The 15,464-nt window shown below is 33.9% G+C and overlaps 4 protein-coding genes across 4 annotated transcripts in view; 2 read left to right on the forward strand and 2 right to left on the reverse strand.

Annotated features, from left to right (window-relative positions):
- LOC149489955 (uncharacterized) overlaps positions 1 to 15,464 on the reverse strand; it is a 216,607-nt gene that overhangs the window by 3,129 nt on the left and 198,014 nt on the right. The gene's annotated exons all lie outside the window — the stretch shown is intronic.
- Positions 38 to 709, forward strand: LOC149489956 (uncharacterized). The gene has a single exon (XM_089715091.1). The coding sequence runs from the start codon at positions 38 to 40 to the stop codon at positions 707 to 709; it is 672 nt and encodes a 223-aa protein (XP_089571217.1).
- DCTN3-p24 (Dynactin 3, p24 subunit) lies at positions 5,331 to 7,402 on the reverse strand. The gene is made up of 4 exons (XM_089714758.1): positions 6,948 to 7,402; positions 6,662 to 6,751; positions 5,766 to 5,873; positions 5,331 to 5,555 (listed from the first exon to the last, which is right to left on the reverse strand). The coding sequence occupies exons 1-4, from the start codon at positions 7,173 to 7,175 to the stop codon at positions 5,415 to 5,417; spliced, it is 567 nt and encodes a 188-aa protein (XP_089570884.1). The 5' UTR covers positions 7,176 to 7,402; the 3' UTR covers positions 5,331 to 5,414.
- On the forward strand, positions 10,972 to 13,361 carry Archease (protein archease). Its single transcript, XM_089714759.1, has 3 exons — positions 10,972 to 11,191; positions 11,476 to 11,500; positions 12,949 to 13,361. The coding sequence occupies exons 1-3, from the start codon at positions 11,128 to 11,130 to the stop codon at positions 13,337 to 13,339; spliced, it is 480 nt and encodes a 159-aa protein (XP_089570885.1). The 5' UTR covers positions 10,972 to 11,127; the 3' UTR covers positions 13,340 to 13,361.

A 15,464-nucleotide genomic window follows, 5' to 3' on the forward strand; every position in this document is an offset into this window, starting at 1 on the left:
AGATTTTAAGAGTGATATAAATAACCAGTTATGCGAAATGAAAGATGATATTCGAAATTTTCACGAATCGATTTCTTTTATGAATAGTCACTTCGAAAATTTAAATGCCGAAATAAAGTCATACAAAATTGATATCGAACGTATAAAGAAAGAGAATGAATTATTAAAAAGCGAGCTCTCAACCATCTCCGCGCGATGCATTCAGCTGGACCAACTCATGCGATCGTCAAATTTAGAAGTTCAATGTGTACCCGAGCATAAGTCCGAAAACCTGATTACAGTAGTAAAACAACTAAGCAAAGTAGTGGCATGCCCCATAAACGATACAGACATATCTTACTGTAGTAGAATCGCTAAGAAAGACCCTAAAAGCTTGAGGCCCCGTGCTATTCTGGTTAGGCTGAGCAGTCCCCGTCTTCGTGATGCATTTCTAGCAGCCACCGTAAAATACAACAAGCAAAACCCTGACAATAAATTGAACTCCAGTCTTCTGGGTCTTGGTGGAAATAAAAAGTCGGCTATATACGTCACCGAAAATTTATCCCCCGAGAACAAGGCTCTTCATGCTGCAGCTCGCCTCAAAGCCAGGGAATTGAACTATAAACACGTGTGGGTGCGCAGCGGCCGCATATTTATGCGTAAAACCGATACGTCAGAATATATCCATGTTCGCAGCGCAGGAACTCTAGATAGTCTGTGTAATCAGTAATTGTATGTATTGTAACTGGTTATTTATTCTTCTTTAAATTAATCATTTGTTTATTATTGTTTATTCTGTTTAAATTCTCGTCCCTAAATGTATACTTTCAAAACGTTAGAGGTTTGCGCACTAAAACATTAGATTTGTATAGAAACGTTTTATGCTGTGATTATGATGTTATTGTACTATGTGAAACTTGGCTAAACCACACAATACTTGACTCGGAATTATTTGACGATCGCTATGTGACATATAGACGTGACCGAGAAACTAGTTTATATCACAAAAATAAATCAGGTGGTGGCGTTCTGATTGCCATATCTAAGCGCTTCCAGTCTCGTAGATTAACTCAGCTTGAGAGCGGTTGCGAAGATCTATGGGTTGAACTTGATTTGTATAGAAATCGGAACTGTTCAAATAAGTTATGCATATGTGCTGTGTATATACCTCCCCCCGTTCAAAAACATATCCTTGAGCATTTTATTGACAACACTAATCGTATTTTAGAATCTCGCGACAATACACTAATAATGGGTGATTTTAATCTAAGTTCGGTACTATGGCCTAATGATAAAAACATCACATCTCAGTATTGTTCTCTACCTGGTCCACTAGGGCAGACATTAATCGATTTTGCCGCTTTAAATAATTTAAAACAATATAATACAGTATTGAATCACCAAGGTAAAATTCTGGACTTAATTCTATCGACAGAGACCGTTGAGTATATGCAGGAAAGCAAGTATGTGCTTAGCAGCAATATTGACCAATACCATCCCCCCCTGGAGTTTGTTTTGTCTTGTTACAGTAGTCCAAGTCTTCCATCCCAAACTCCTGGTGATAAATATAACTTCCACAAAGCAGATTTCGATAAAATTATATGCGAACTCAACTCTATATCTTGGACTAATGAATTCGCAGATCTAACGAACGTAAACGATATGGTGAACATGTTTTATAAAATAATAAGAAGTGCCATCGCGAAACACGTACCTTTAAGTAAGACCAACCATAAAAAATATCCCTGTTGGTATAGCAGAGAACTTATAAAATTGCTTAATGAAAAATATAAAATACGAAAAAGATTTATTAAGTACAGAAATCCTTTGGATGAGCTTTCTTTTTTGCTACTGAAAAAGCGTTGTGCATCATTAATTGAATCTTGTTATAAGAACTATATAAAGCACATTGAGGATTCCTTATCAAAAAATCCAAAATTATTTTGGACACATATGAAAAACAAGCGCCAGAATAAAAGTACCTATCCTTCTTCAATGTATCTAGGTGACAGGCAGGCCTCTAATGGTTCTGACATCTCCAATCTCTTTGCATCCTTTTTCGCATCTGTCTATAAATCGCCTTCTACCACTTCGTTACACTATCATGATTCCAATTTACAATGTTCTTCATTAGTCAATATTCTAGCTGAATTGTCTTTTTCGGAAAGTGACGTACGTATTGGCCTAAAAAAGTTAGACCGTAATAAAGGAGCCGGGTCCGATGGTTTACCTTCTTTATTTGCAGTTGAATGTCATGTCGCCCTTTCCTTACCCCTCTCAATTATATTCAATAAATCAATAGCTTCTGGTATCTTTCCTAGTGCATGGAAAGAGTCTAGGGTTGTTCCCATTCCCAAATGTGGTAACTCATCATCTGTGACGGACTATAGGCCAGTTTCTATACTACCTGTCTTTGGCAAATTGTTCGAGATTTTGATAAGACCAAAAATAACGTGGCACATAAAACAATTGATTTCACACCAACAGTTTGGTTTCCACAAAGCTCGATCCACAACAACGAACCTCACCTCGTTTGCGACCTTTTTGACGGATTCAGTAGACGCTAATATCCCAGTTGACACCATATATACTGATATAAGCAAAGCTTTTGATACCGTAGACCACAAGGCTCTAATTCACAAACTTTCTTCTTTTGGTATCACAGGAAACTTGCTGAATTGGTTTTCCTCGTACTTAAACGGTCGGATTTCGAGGGTGGTTGTTGGCGGATATTCGTCTCAACCTTTTTCAAACCTATCAGGCGTTCCCCAGGGATCGGTTTTGGGCCCAATCCTGTTTAATATTTTTATAAACGATGTCGTACCACTTTTTAAATACAGTAAATGTTTTCTATACGCTGATGACCTCAAACTCGCAAAACAAATAAATAATAAAGACGATGCTCTTTATTTACAAGCTGACTTAAATCGCTTGGTGGACTGGTGTTTGACAAACGGTTTAGCTCTGAACACAGATAAGTGTAAGTATATACGTTTTTCGCGAAGTACACTCAGTAACACACAGACATACACTATAAATAATAAGATATTGGAAGAAGTAACCACTATTAAAGATCTCGGAGTTGTTTTTGATAATAAAATTAAATTTAACACCCATATCGACACTGTTGCAAATAAAGCCTTTCAAATGCTAGGCTTTGTAATCAGAAACACAAAAGAATTCAGGAAACCACAAACTAAGATCAAACTTTTTTCGGCTCTAGTTCGACCCGGTCTTGAATATTGCTCTCAAGTCTGGTCACCGCACTACGAGGTACATATTAAGCGTCTAGAGAAAATCCAAAAACGTTTCCTGTGGCACCTAACGTATCAATGCAATAAAGCAAAATTGTTACCGACGTATGAAAATCAATTAAAACACTTTAATCTCCATCGTTTATCGGACAGGAGACAGTTATTGGACATGAGCTTTTTGTACAAATTAGTTAATGGTTTGTTGGACTGCCCGTTTCTTATTGAGAGAATAAATATTAACGCACCTTCGAGGTTGCCCCGTGTAGATAAATACGCCCCTTTTTCGACCAAAATATCTAAAACCAACCTGGGTCAGAATGCCACAATAAATAGGCTCTTAAAACAGTATAACAAATTGTCAAAAGATCGTGCAATAGACATAGACATATTCTCAGACAGTCTTCCAAAATTTAAAAATAATGGTGTTGCTTCATTTGTCTCATGATTAACATCATTGTCCCGGTCAAGTTTTGTGTGTTTACTATTATATAAATTTTAAATGTTTAGTCAATTTAGATTTATAAGTTAATTATTTACATTTTTTTGTTTTCTCATAGTTCTCAACATAAAAAAATATTTAAATGTAAGATACTAACTATCACTGTTTTCTTTTTAACTTATTTTTTTCAAATTAATCGTTGTAGTTATTGTCATAATATGTAACCGTAAACCGTTTTATTTCGCATGTGGTGTTAGCCTTTAAGTAGTTATTACATTTATGTAAGTTATTTTGTAATCTTTTCTTTGTATGCTTGTACTGATGTAATAACTGTTGGCTGACCTTAAATAAATAAATAAATAAATAAATAAATAACCATGGATACAAGTCCTTCAGTCGCAATCGTGCTTTAACAAAATTGCCACCCTTCAAAAAAGTTGAATAGAATTAAATTGAACCACAGACCACGAAAATAAGCAAAATTTAAATTTAAAATTACCAAATCACAACGTTAGGCTAAAACCATACAACGGCGGAATTACCGCGGATTATAGTCGTGAAATAAATATCTGCGCAACTGTGCACATAAAAAGCTCAAATGAGCTAGCCGCACCTGCCGCTTACCACAATCGGTAGTTTTAGCTTGCTATGAACAAATTTGCCTAAATATCGCTAGCGCGATAGAGTAGAGGTGGACCTGCGCGCGCTACGAGCCAAAAATAATTCAAATTCAAATTATTTGTCAGAATTGTAGTAATACAAAGGGTCACCCTAATGCTAGGCGTCCATTAGAGGCGGATCGGGCCGGGCCGCATCGCAACGGGCCGTCTCTAATGGACGCGCTGTTTGCTCCTGCGTCCACCTGTACGGGGCGCGGCGGACCGCCTAGGCGGATTTTATCTAACAGACGCTCGCCGCTTACATCCGCCTGCCTGCGTCCACTAGACGTGTCGGGGCGGGCCGGGCCGCAGCGCACCGCCGCGGCCGGCAGAAATCCGCCTGCGAAGCGATATCCGCCAATGCGTTGCGGCCCGCCCCGACCCGATCCGTCGCTAATGGACGATGTTTCATACAAAACATAGGCCGGCGTATTTTTGCGTTGCGATGCGGCCCGGCCCGATCCGCCTAGTGGACGCCAGCCATAAGGGCAAGAGACCGCTAAGGACCGCGGAAGATGGATAGTTCTCGTCTCAGAGGCCAAGACCCACTTTGGGGTTTCAGCGCCATAGGAGTAGTAGTAGTGGTATGTAGTAGTATAATCCGTTTCTGAGTAGAAATTTCCCTTTTTTACCTTAGTCCCCGTGGTTGGCTGGAAGAGATACTGTTAGGTGATAAGGTCGCCAATTGTGCTACATCTTTATTGTACCATATTGTTTAATTTTTAATAATTGTATATGCACAAGTGGAATAAAATAAAGATAACCGTAACACGATCATGCCGTACATTCTGTGTGTACTTATAGTTAAAAAAATGTCCCCAGTCCCTCGTATAAGAGGAATATTTTTTTATCGAATGTTCGTGAATTTACTGGACTCTTGATTTACATTTTCGATATAAAAAAAAACAGTGGTTTGTAATCCATAAAACCAATGCTTAAAAGAGCACAAAAGATGCATACCTAATTATATATATTTTTTCATGTAAAAAAACCACTTCATTGATTTGAATATACTTTTTAATTTAAGCGATTAAGTAAATATAAAACAATACTTTATTAACAGATGTTACAGATCTGAATTGTTTAATCTAATCCATTTCGTCTTTTAGGAAACAATTTTTGTTCAGTCTGCTCAACCTTTTGAGCAACATTAGTCAATTGTTCAGAAGCATTGGAAGCAGCAGCACCACAGGTTTCAGCCAGTTCTTGAATTCCTTGGGATACCTATTGAAAAAAAAAAAAGAAATTAATGTAGACAGATAATGAACATCTTTGAAATCAAAATGAATACAGCTTTAAAATATTCATTTTTAATATTCTTTCTTATTGTAATGATCACCATAAGTTGTAACTATAATATATTTTGTCAACCGTTTTAAAAATTTACCAACACCACCTCAAAGGCAAAATAAGAGTATTTAAAACAATACAAACCCCATCAGCTTCTGCCTTTGCTTCTGCAGCAGCAATGTGCATGTTATTTACAGCTTCCTGCATTTGGGGAACTTGCTGTAACACCTCAGACTCCAATACTGGGGCAGCCTGTAATATTCAATAATAAAGTGAAAGATTATGCAGAGTTGTTAATTGCTTACAATAATTATTGTATACCTATAGATATATTACAACTAGCTATCCGCCCACGTTTTCAAAGAAAAACCCACATAGTTCCCGTGGGATATCCTATGTGTTAATCTTACCCTCTATATGTGTGCTTAATTTAATTGTTCGGTTCAGTAGTACTAGCGTGAAAGAGTAACAAATACATGCTCACAAACTTCTGTATTTATAATATTAGTAGGAAGTAGGAAGAGTAATCTATTACAAGAGGAAGACAAGGAGTATGTTTGTACGAGTGAATCTGAGTGGAGAACGTATGAACTGAAGCAACATATTATTTATTTGTTTGATACAAAACCTAGTTTGAAATTTTTATTAAATTTTATTATAAAAATAATTATTTAATTAGAAGAAATTCAATCAATCAAATCATAAAATCCATCTTCACCTTTCAATCAATATACACACTTCAAAGGGACAATCCATACTATCCATACTAATATTATAAATGCGAAAGTAACTCTGTCTGTCTGTCTGTTACTCAATCACGCCTAAACTACTGAACCAATTTTCATGCAATTTGGTATGGAGATATCTTGATAACCGAGAAAGGACATAGGCTACTTTATATCCCGGGAAAATGATGCAATCCCGGCAGTCCCACGGGAACAGGAACTATGCGGTTTTTTCTTTGATTGCGCGGGCGAAGCCGCGGGCGGAAACCTAGTTTATTATATTTTGTTAATTGAAAGGAAAATAATTATCTTTACCTGTTTACATCTATGCATACAATGGCAATGATGTTTGATTACAGGCTCTGCGGCTGCTATTTCATGCATATTCATGGTATTTTGTTGCATCTAAAAGTGAAAAAGAAAAAAATAAATATCAATTGGGTACGTTTAAGTGTACCCCCCCAAAAAGTGGACGCATTATAAAGTTGGGAATGCAATAATTATTTACTGTAAATTACTGATTTTTTATATTATCTGGTCTTGAAAATATTACTATCACTATTCATCAATGATGGTATATTATATTGAAATTTTTACTTACATTTTCTATAAAGTTTGGATCAGTGTAGTTGTTTAATTCTGAGGCCATATTCTGAGCCTGCATTAGCTTTTCATGTCCAGCAGTAGCATTGCTGATAGCTTGTGCCGTATTTATTAGGTTCGCTGTTACTGAATCACCTTGTTGACCCTCAATAAGGGAATTAGAGGGTAAACCCAATTTAGCTTCGAGTTGCTCAATTCTGCTTTGTAAAACCGCAATGGGATCCATTATAAATTTCTTCACAAAAATGTAAAAAGTAAAAACCAAGAAAAATACGTTGACTTGTTGTGCTGAAAGGTAACGAAGCAAATGCAAATAAGATTCTAAATTTAAACCTATCTTTTTGTTTTAAATTAAATCTTTTTCTATTCAGCCAGTGTTATTTTGTGATTTTTTATCAATTTGGTAGAAATTTAGAAAAAAATACACTATAATTTTGACAGATGACGTATGACATGACGTATGTATGACATTATTTCGACTTTCGACATGACGTCATTTCTTAGGGCGTATTCAGAAAGAAAGCTTGAAACTTATAAGCGCATATTATTCTATCGGCGCTTATCAGCGCTTATAAGTTTCAAGCTCAGAGGAATAAACCTATAGAGTTCTTATATTGAGACAGAACAAAATACATATTTTCTAATCTACTTACTCTTAGTCAATAACAGCATAAGTCAGATTGAGATAGCGATAGAGTATCTGCACTGTCTTCAAACGTAGCGCGCCGGCAGTCAGTTTGTTTTCCAACCAGCTGGTGGGCTCAGTGCGTCAAGTGTTTTTAACGAAATATTTAGAAAATATAAAGTGTATAGTGTTTCTTTTTATTTGTCAGTGTGCTAAAATGACTATTGTATGTTTAGCTACCGGCTATTACTAGTCGAATGGGAGTTTTGGATGAAAACAATGAAAAAATATCTTTCCATCGGTAAGTGATTTTCAGCAAATTGATAAATATTTATGTTCTAGCCCTATTTGAAGGTTTTATCAAGCGCTTTTTTATAAGTTTATGTTGTAACTGTAACATTTACCCACTTTATGGGGTTGTGGAATACAAAAGAATTAAATAATTTTTAAAAAATGTCACAATATTATCACGTTTGGCATTTTGTTTACCACCGTAGTGTTGTAACACATCTAGCGTATATTATCGATTTATGACAAAAAATCTATTTCATATTAACGTTGATTTATTTATTTTGTTTCTTATATCAGATTTATATGTAGTTGTTGTTGCAAATAATAGATGTAAATTTTCTACAGCAGGAAAATAAAAAATACCACGTGGTTGTTTTATTTGACTTATCTGTTTAGTTTGTTGTTTCTCTTTTAGATTATTAATAAATTCATTTTGTTTTAGATTTCCAGAGCTAAATAAAAAATGGGTATAAAACATGAGACGTGTAGATTGGACGCTGTCGAAATTTGCTAGATTGTGTTCACTGCATTTCGAGCCTGCGTGTTATCAAGATGGATACTCTAGAAGAATTGTGCAATCTTACGCTTACGTTTTTTTTTGTTCCTTTAGATAATAAATACATTTGTGTGTGAGTGAATTTTTATTTAGAAATTTTTTACACATTTACTTTAAATGTGTAACTATGTGAAAATTAAACGGTTGATTAAATGACAGTTCTCATAGATGAGAAACTACTATTGAAATACATACTTATTATACATGCGTTTTCAAAAAAAAACCCGCATAGTTCCCATTCCTGTGGGATTTACGGGATCAAAAGTAATTTTTCCAAATTTCATTGTAATCGGTTTAGTAGTATTCGCGTGAAAGAGTAACAAACATCCATCCTCACAAACTTTCGCTTTATTAGTAGGATGTAAGGAAAATGTTTTCTTTAAGACTGTCCTTTTATCTATACTAATATTATAAAGAGGAAAAGTTTGTAAGTATGTATGTAAGTATGTATGTATGTATGGTTTTCACGCAAAAACTACTGGACCGATTTCAAAAATTCTTTCACCATTAGAAAGCTGCATCTTTACTGAGCAACATAGGCTATATTGCATTTTCAAAAAAATTAGAGATCCTTACCAAAAATGCAATAATGTAACCCAAGGTGTAAAAAAATCCTCAATAAAACTTCTGTCATCGCGTGCGCTGCGGAATCTATTGAAGATAGAACAAAAAAATGTTCTACGGTATTGTAGAATGGATCAATATCTACAAGAAAGTCCGCAATACCATATGTCCATCTTCAGTAGTTATGTTACTACAACAACTTTTTTACGTTTTCAAAGTAAATAGAAGTGCCGACAGTAATCAAACCATGTTATCCATACACATATATTAATCCTTATCCCATTAAATGATGTTTTATTATAGACTGTTTCAATACCAGCAAAATACTTTTTAAATGAAAAGAATTAGATATTCCATTCAAAAGATATAATGAATTTTTAAAAGTGTCAATCTACAGAAAATAGTAGGTATACTGTTCGAGCAGGCCGTAGTGCGGGGGTCACGGAGGAATTCTACCAATATGCGTCTTGACGGAACACAGTGGGGTTTTGGTCGGTAGGAATCCGACATAACCCACGGCCCCTCCCCCGGAGGCCGTGGGTATCTATGAAAGATTTCCCCACTAAAACAAAAAAAAGGCCTTAGTGCGGGATGGGGTAAAGGTGATTTTCATGTGATTAAAAATTAAACCTATAGTCCGACCTATAGTAGACTTTTCACTGTAACGATATCGCTATCTATGCGTGTGAAACCGCAGGGCATTGCTAGTGAACTTATTAAAATTCATGCTGACTGTGCCTTTCTCCTCACTCCTTTAACTTTATCATCATTTCCATCTTTATTTTAAATTAGTTACATTTCAAGTTTTAAAATTTATTTTAAAATATACTAGCTTTCCGCCCGCGTTTTTAAAGAAACTCCCGCACAGTTCCCGTTCACGTGGGATTTCCGGTATAAAACCTATCCGTATGTACAAAATTTCATTGTAATCGGTTCAGCAGTGAAAGAGAAAGTTATCCATTCTCGCATAATTTCGCATTTATTATATTCGTAGGATTAAACAAATAATGTATTCAACTAAAATTAATGATTAATTTTTTTTTTATTATTTATTATTTCACGAAACCGTAAATGCAAAATGCATTCACGATTTTATCGATTGAAGCACATCCCATCACTATCACCTTCTATCTATCTAAATACGTACCTATAGTAAAAATGGTGCCATGACTATGTTGAAACGTAGCTTGTAGTCTATAGCTATCTCATTCTTTCATACGACGTTTTCTTTAGATAGAGAGAAACAAATATATGTAAATTGTATACGCTCGATACAAGTACTCTATAGGTTTATTGCTCTGAGGTTTCAAGCTTTCTTTCTGAATACGCCCTTAGTCATTGGCACAGAGCAAGTATATAGCGTCATTGCTTTATTTTCTATTGATTTTATATTAATATTGATTATTAACACGATTAACTCGTAATTCCCAAATAAAATTTTCTAAAGATAAATCATCGCTTAAAAAATCTTTATTTTGGTAGTTACTGTGATAATTTTACGCCTAGGAACAAAGAGTATAATGTATAATAGGGCACCTAGGAAGCACGAATTGTTGTTTCTTAATATATTATTATTGTAATGTAGGTACACATACTTTTGTTTAAGGAGTAATTTTGTGAATTTTTTATACACGGTATGCACTAACTCGTCAGATTTACTTATTCTGTAATATTTTTTCAGAATACATAAATAAATCGCAAATGGTATGTGACAAACCATTTGATGTGCTTACACTATTTTATTAATAATTATTATTCTGGGGGCACGGCAGCACCCCCGTCCCCCGCATACTGCCAAGTCGAGCAAAGAAGTGGCACGGCCATGGCACGCCGCACGGCCGACCATCCTTTTCTCGAATAATAATTATCTTAGATAATTATTATCTATGTTCTCATAGATATAGATAAAAAATCATAACAGCTGATTGTTAATACCAACCTCCCCATTGGGCGTCTCAGCTATTGACATTTTGTAAAGTGACAGATCACAGATCTGTGACAGATCATTCATCATCCTCATTTCTCGCCGCAATTCGCGTGTATTCTTTTTCAATAATTCACATTTCAAATTTACGATAGTTATTGCGTATTTTTCAATAATATTTTCATGTTCTTTTGCAACCAGGCACAGAACTAACAGAAATGGATGAGGAGTTAGGAGAACTGACAGAGAATGACTTTATCATTCCACCTGTGAAGTATGAATGTAAGTTTATTTACCTACTTCTTATTTTTCAATATTTTAGTCTTTCTACATTTGTAAAATTATTTATATATTTAAAATGATGCTTTCCGAATTTCATGTGAAGTCTAAAAATCTTATTCAAAGTGAAATAAACTGCTTAATTTGTTTAGTCAACAGAGACTAGATTACACATATTTGCATCACATTTCTCTGATCAGTAAAAAAATAAATAACAATAATGTAATGTATAATGATTAAAAATTTATGATACCTATAGTAATATTAAACTTTCTTTTTTTTTTCAGATTTAGACCACACAGCTGATGTCCAGTAAGTTAAATTTATTTTTATACATAAAGCTAGCTCCTCCTAAATGTGTTTCCTTGTGGTTAAAGGTACCTTCACTCTATCTCACATATTATAGCCTATATCCCGAAAGTCATATCATAAAAATGCACTCCAATGCAACATGGAAAAATGATAACCAATTTCGAGATATTGAAAAAATTGCAACAGAAAAATTGTAGGCTTGGGTTAATGTAATCAGTAATTTTATTTCAAGATCCTTTTTAAAAACAGCTGTTGTGAAAAATAGGGAAAGTAATTAAATCAGCAGTAAGAATTTAGAATCTATATGAATAAAATCCTTATATAAATATTTCTGTATACAATATTATCTTAACCATAATATTTTGCAAACACCCCAAAATCTTTTATTTTCCAAAGTGAACTATATAGTATATATATACCTAAAATAGACTGTGATGTCCTACAAACACTAAAAATTGATATTTGTTACTCATTCCCCCTGAACTGATTTTGATCATACTTGCCGGCAATATAGCTATATACTAGAATAAAACATAAGCTATAGAAATACTTGATTTAGCCCGAGGTTTTGTATGTGGATTAAACATAAATACAACCACAGCTAGTATGATCATTGATCATATTACAGACATACATAGAATGCTATAGATATGAATATGAATGAATCTGCATATTTTTTAATAAGAAAATTGTGTTTACATATTTTTCGGTTTAAAGAACTTTATTTATCTCATAAAATAAACAAGAACAATACAATGATCTTTTACACATATGAGAAATAACAATTTTGCAGTTAGTATAACACAATCAGCTATCGAAATTAGTTAAGTATGTCTTTAACTTATTTTTAAAAATAGTAATTGATGAGGATTCTTTAATTGCTTTAGGCAAGCTATTGTACAATTGTGCTCCCTCAAATTTTAAGTTTCTCTTACCGTATAGAGTTCTTATAAATGGTAATTCAAGGTTATCACTCTTTCGTGTGTGGTATTTGTGGGATTTTTTGTTTAGTGTTATTTGTGTTTTTATATTATTAGATAGAATATTTTTAATCAGTATGCATGTGTGATATTTATATAATTTATTTAAATCAAACAATTTGGTACGGGAGTATAGATCCTTAGTTGGCGTTAAAAAATTAAAGTTAAAAAGGATTTTTACTAGTTTGTTTTGCGTAATTTGTAGTTTTTTTAAATTAGTAGGCGCCGATTGCCCCCAAACTGGGATAAGATAATCTAGATGTGGTTTAACAAGCGTGTTATAGATACTATATCGTAATTTAAATGGTATATATTTAGCAGCATTTCTTAAAGCCCCTGTAAGTGGTACACACAACAACACAATTTAACACAATTTTCTGATTAAAAAAAGTTTACTGTATTTTATTTTATTAATTTTTTTGTCATCACTATATGTATTTAACATAAATTTATTTTTTATAATTTCAGATTACATGCATGGGGTAATAGTTTGAAAGAGGCATTTGAGCAATGCGGCATGGCAATGTTTGGATACATGACAGACCTGAATTATGTACAAATTAAACAAGTGCACACAATAGAAGCATCAGCAGATGATATGATGGGCCTGTTATACCACTTCCTTGATGAGTTGCTATTTTTGTTTTCTGCTGAACCATACCTTATTTGTAAGAAAGTAGTGATCACAGAATTTAATACAGAAGAATTTAGAATAGTTTGTAAGTGTTATGGCGAGGAGTTTGAGATTGGTAAACACCCTCAAGGATCAGAAGTCAAAGCTATAACATATTCAGCCATGCAAATTGTAGAGGAACCAAAAGACAATAAGTTTGAAGTGTTTGTTATTATTGATATATAATATATATTTTTATATTTTATAATGTTTTGGTTTCATTTTCTTATTTAATACTACATTAATCATAATTACCTTATTTCCCTCGATTTAACGAACTGTAACACCACAACCAACATTTCTCTAGTGTGACTTACAGCTACACTACATTACCCTAATCTCTCCTTATTTATCGGAAAAATATCGGAAATATCGGAATTTAAAAATATCGGAAAATACAACCATTACCAGATACTCTGTGTCAACATCTTTCGATCTATCAAGATGTTTTTCTTCACCATTTTGAGTAGTGGTAATATGGACAATCTGCAAATAAATTAAAAATTAATTTATTTTTGCGCGCACGTCTACAGAATGCTCTCACTGCTCTCATTTTCACTTACAAAAAATTTTAACCACATTCCTCGTCGTCCGTAGATTCGATCGCACTTTGTATTGCTCGTATCGTTGTCAATGATATACAGATGTAGCTACGAGGGAAAAATTAGGAGGTATCCCAATTTTTCCCTCAATACCTTACCAATTTGGTGCTAAAAAGGGTAGCTACGATCAGCATGTGCTGCACTGCACATGTGAGCGCATCAGTTGCCCCTTGTTGGAGTGCCAGTCATTAGATTTAAATTATAATTTATATTAAATAACAAAGCTTTATTGTTATCTATACTAATATTATATAGCTGAAGAGTTTGTTTGTTTGTTTGAACGCGCTAATCTCGGGAACTACTGGTCCGATTTGAAAAATTCTTTAGGTGTTAGATAGCCCATTTATCGAGAAAGGCTATAGGCTATATCATCACGCTAAGACCAACAGGAGCGGAGCAATGCGGGTGATACCGCGGGGAACAGCTAGTTTAATATACTTTGCTTTACAAATTTATATTATGCTGTCAGAAATCTTATATATAAAAATGAATCGCAAAATGTGCTGGTAAGCGCATAACTTGAGAACGGCTGAACCGATTTCGATAATTCTTTTTTTATTATATTCCTTGAAGTACGAGGATGGTTCTTATGTAGAGAAAACGTAAATATTATGTACCACGGGCGAAGCCGGGGCGGACCGCTAGTGTATTATAAACGAATAACTTTCCGTCCGCGGCTTCGCCCGCGCTTTCAAAGAAAAACCCGCATAGTTCCCGTTCCCGTGGGATTTCCGGGATAAAACCTATCCTATGTGTTAATCCAAGTTACCCTCTACATATTATACTTATTGTGTGCTATATAAATTTCATTGTAATTGATTCAGTAGATAGTATTTGCGTGAAAGAGTAACAAACATACATACACATACATCCATCCTCACAAACTTTCGCATTTATAATATTACTAGCTTACCGCCCGTGGCTTCGCCCGCTTTGTCTAAAACTTAATAAATTACATACTAAAACTATGACGTCCGCGTCGTGGACTAAAACCTTCCTCATAAATCACCTATCTATTAAAAAAACCGCATCAAAATCCGTTGCGTAGTTTTAAAGATTTAAGAATACAAATGGACATAGGGACAGAGAAAGCGACTTTGTTAAATACTATGTAGTGATGATGATTAGTTCCTAATAGGATAGGATTCACGGGGCCCCCCTTCAAAAAGTAGATCGAGGAAATAGTCGAGTTTAGTTAAAAAATTAAAAAATCAGAATGTAGTTACCTAAATAGTTACATGTTGCAAAACTGTAACATTCACATTATTATTGATAATCACAAACTTATCAAATTAATTTAGTTTAAACTTTTTATTAAATCTGGCAACACACATCTGGCGTTCACAAAAATAGACAAACCCATAGACTTTATTAAAAAATCAAGTCATGTTGTCTATGTAGAATGCCTGATGTCACATCCGTTCAAGTTCGCGGTATTTTATAATTTTGAGATTTTTATTGTTTGTTAAAATTTAAATATAAAATAAATTTTAAGATATAAATCAATTAATAGAAGATAGTGTAGAACATGTCAATATTTAATGAATATAATATTACTAATTTTAAAGTAAGTTATTTTCACATAATTTGGAAAACGAATAATTATAATTTTTGTATCAATAATTTAAATAGTATGTAATTTATTTAGGGCAAAGTAATTTAATTTATATAAGTATTATTATTTTAAGAACATATATATATTTTGGTTT

This window comes from Colias philodice, chromosome 3 (assembly GCF_061535455.1).
Source record: "Colias philodice isolate Cphi_HAF_F1 chromosome 3, ilColPhil1 Martin Lab GWU primary, whole genome shotgun sequence".
NCBI classification, from domain to species: Eukaryota; Metazoa; Arthropoda; class Insecta; order Lepidoptera; family Pieridae; genus Colias; species Colias philodice.

Coding starts and splice junctions, on each gene's coding strand:
- LOC149489956 (XM_089715091.1), top strand. CDS start 38: ATGAAAGATGATATTCGAAATTTTCACGAATCGATTTCTTTTATGAAT.
- DCTN3-p24 (XM_089714758.1), bottom strand. CDS start 7,175: ATGGATCCCATTGCGGTTTTACAAAGCAGAATTGAGCAACTCGAAGCT. Junction 6,752..6,947: donor ATCCAAACTTTATAGAAAAT/GTAAGTAAAAAT, acceptor TTTCACTTTTAG/ATGCAACAAAATACCATGAA. Junction 5,556..5,765: donor CAAAGGCAGAAGCTGATGGG/GTTTGTATTGTT, acceptor TTTTTTCAATAG/GTATCCCAAGGAATTCAAGA.
- Archease (XM_089714759.1), top strand. CDS start 11,128: ATGGATGAGGAGTTAGGAGAACTGACAGAGAATGACTTTATCATTCCA. Junction 11,192..11,475: donor TCCACCTGTGAAGTATGAAT/GTAAGTTTATTT, acceptor TTTTTTTTTCAG/ATTTAGACCACACAGCTGAT. Junction 11,501..12,948: donor GACCACACAGCTGATGTCCA/GTAAGTTAAATT, acceptor TTATAATTTCAG/ATTACATGCATGGGGTAATA.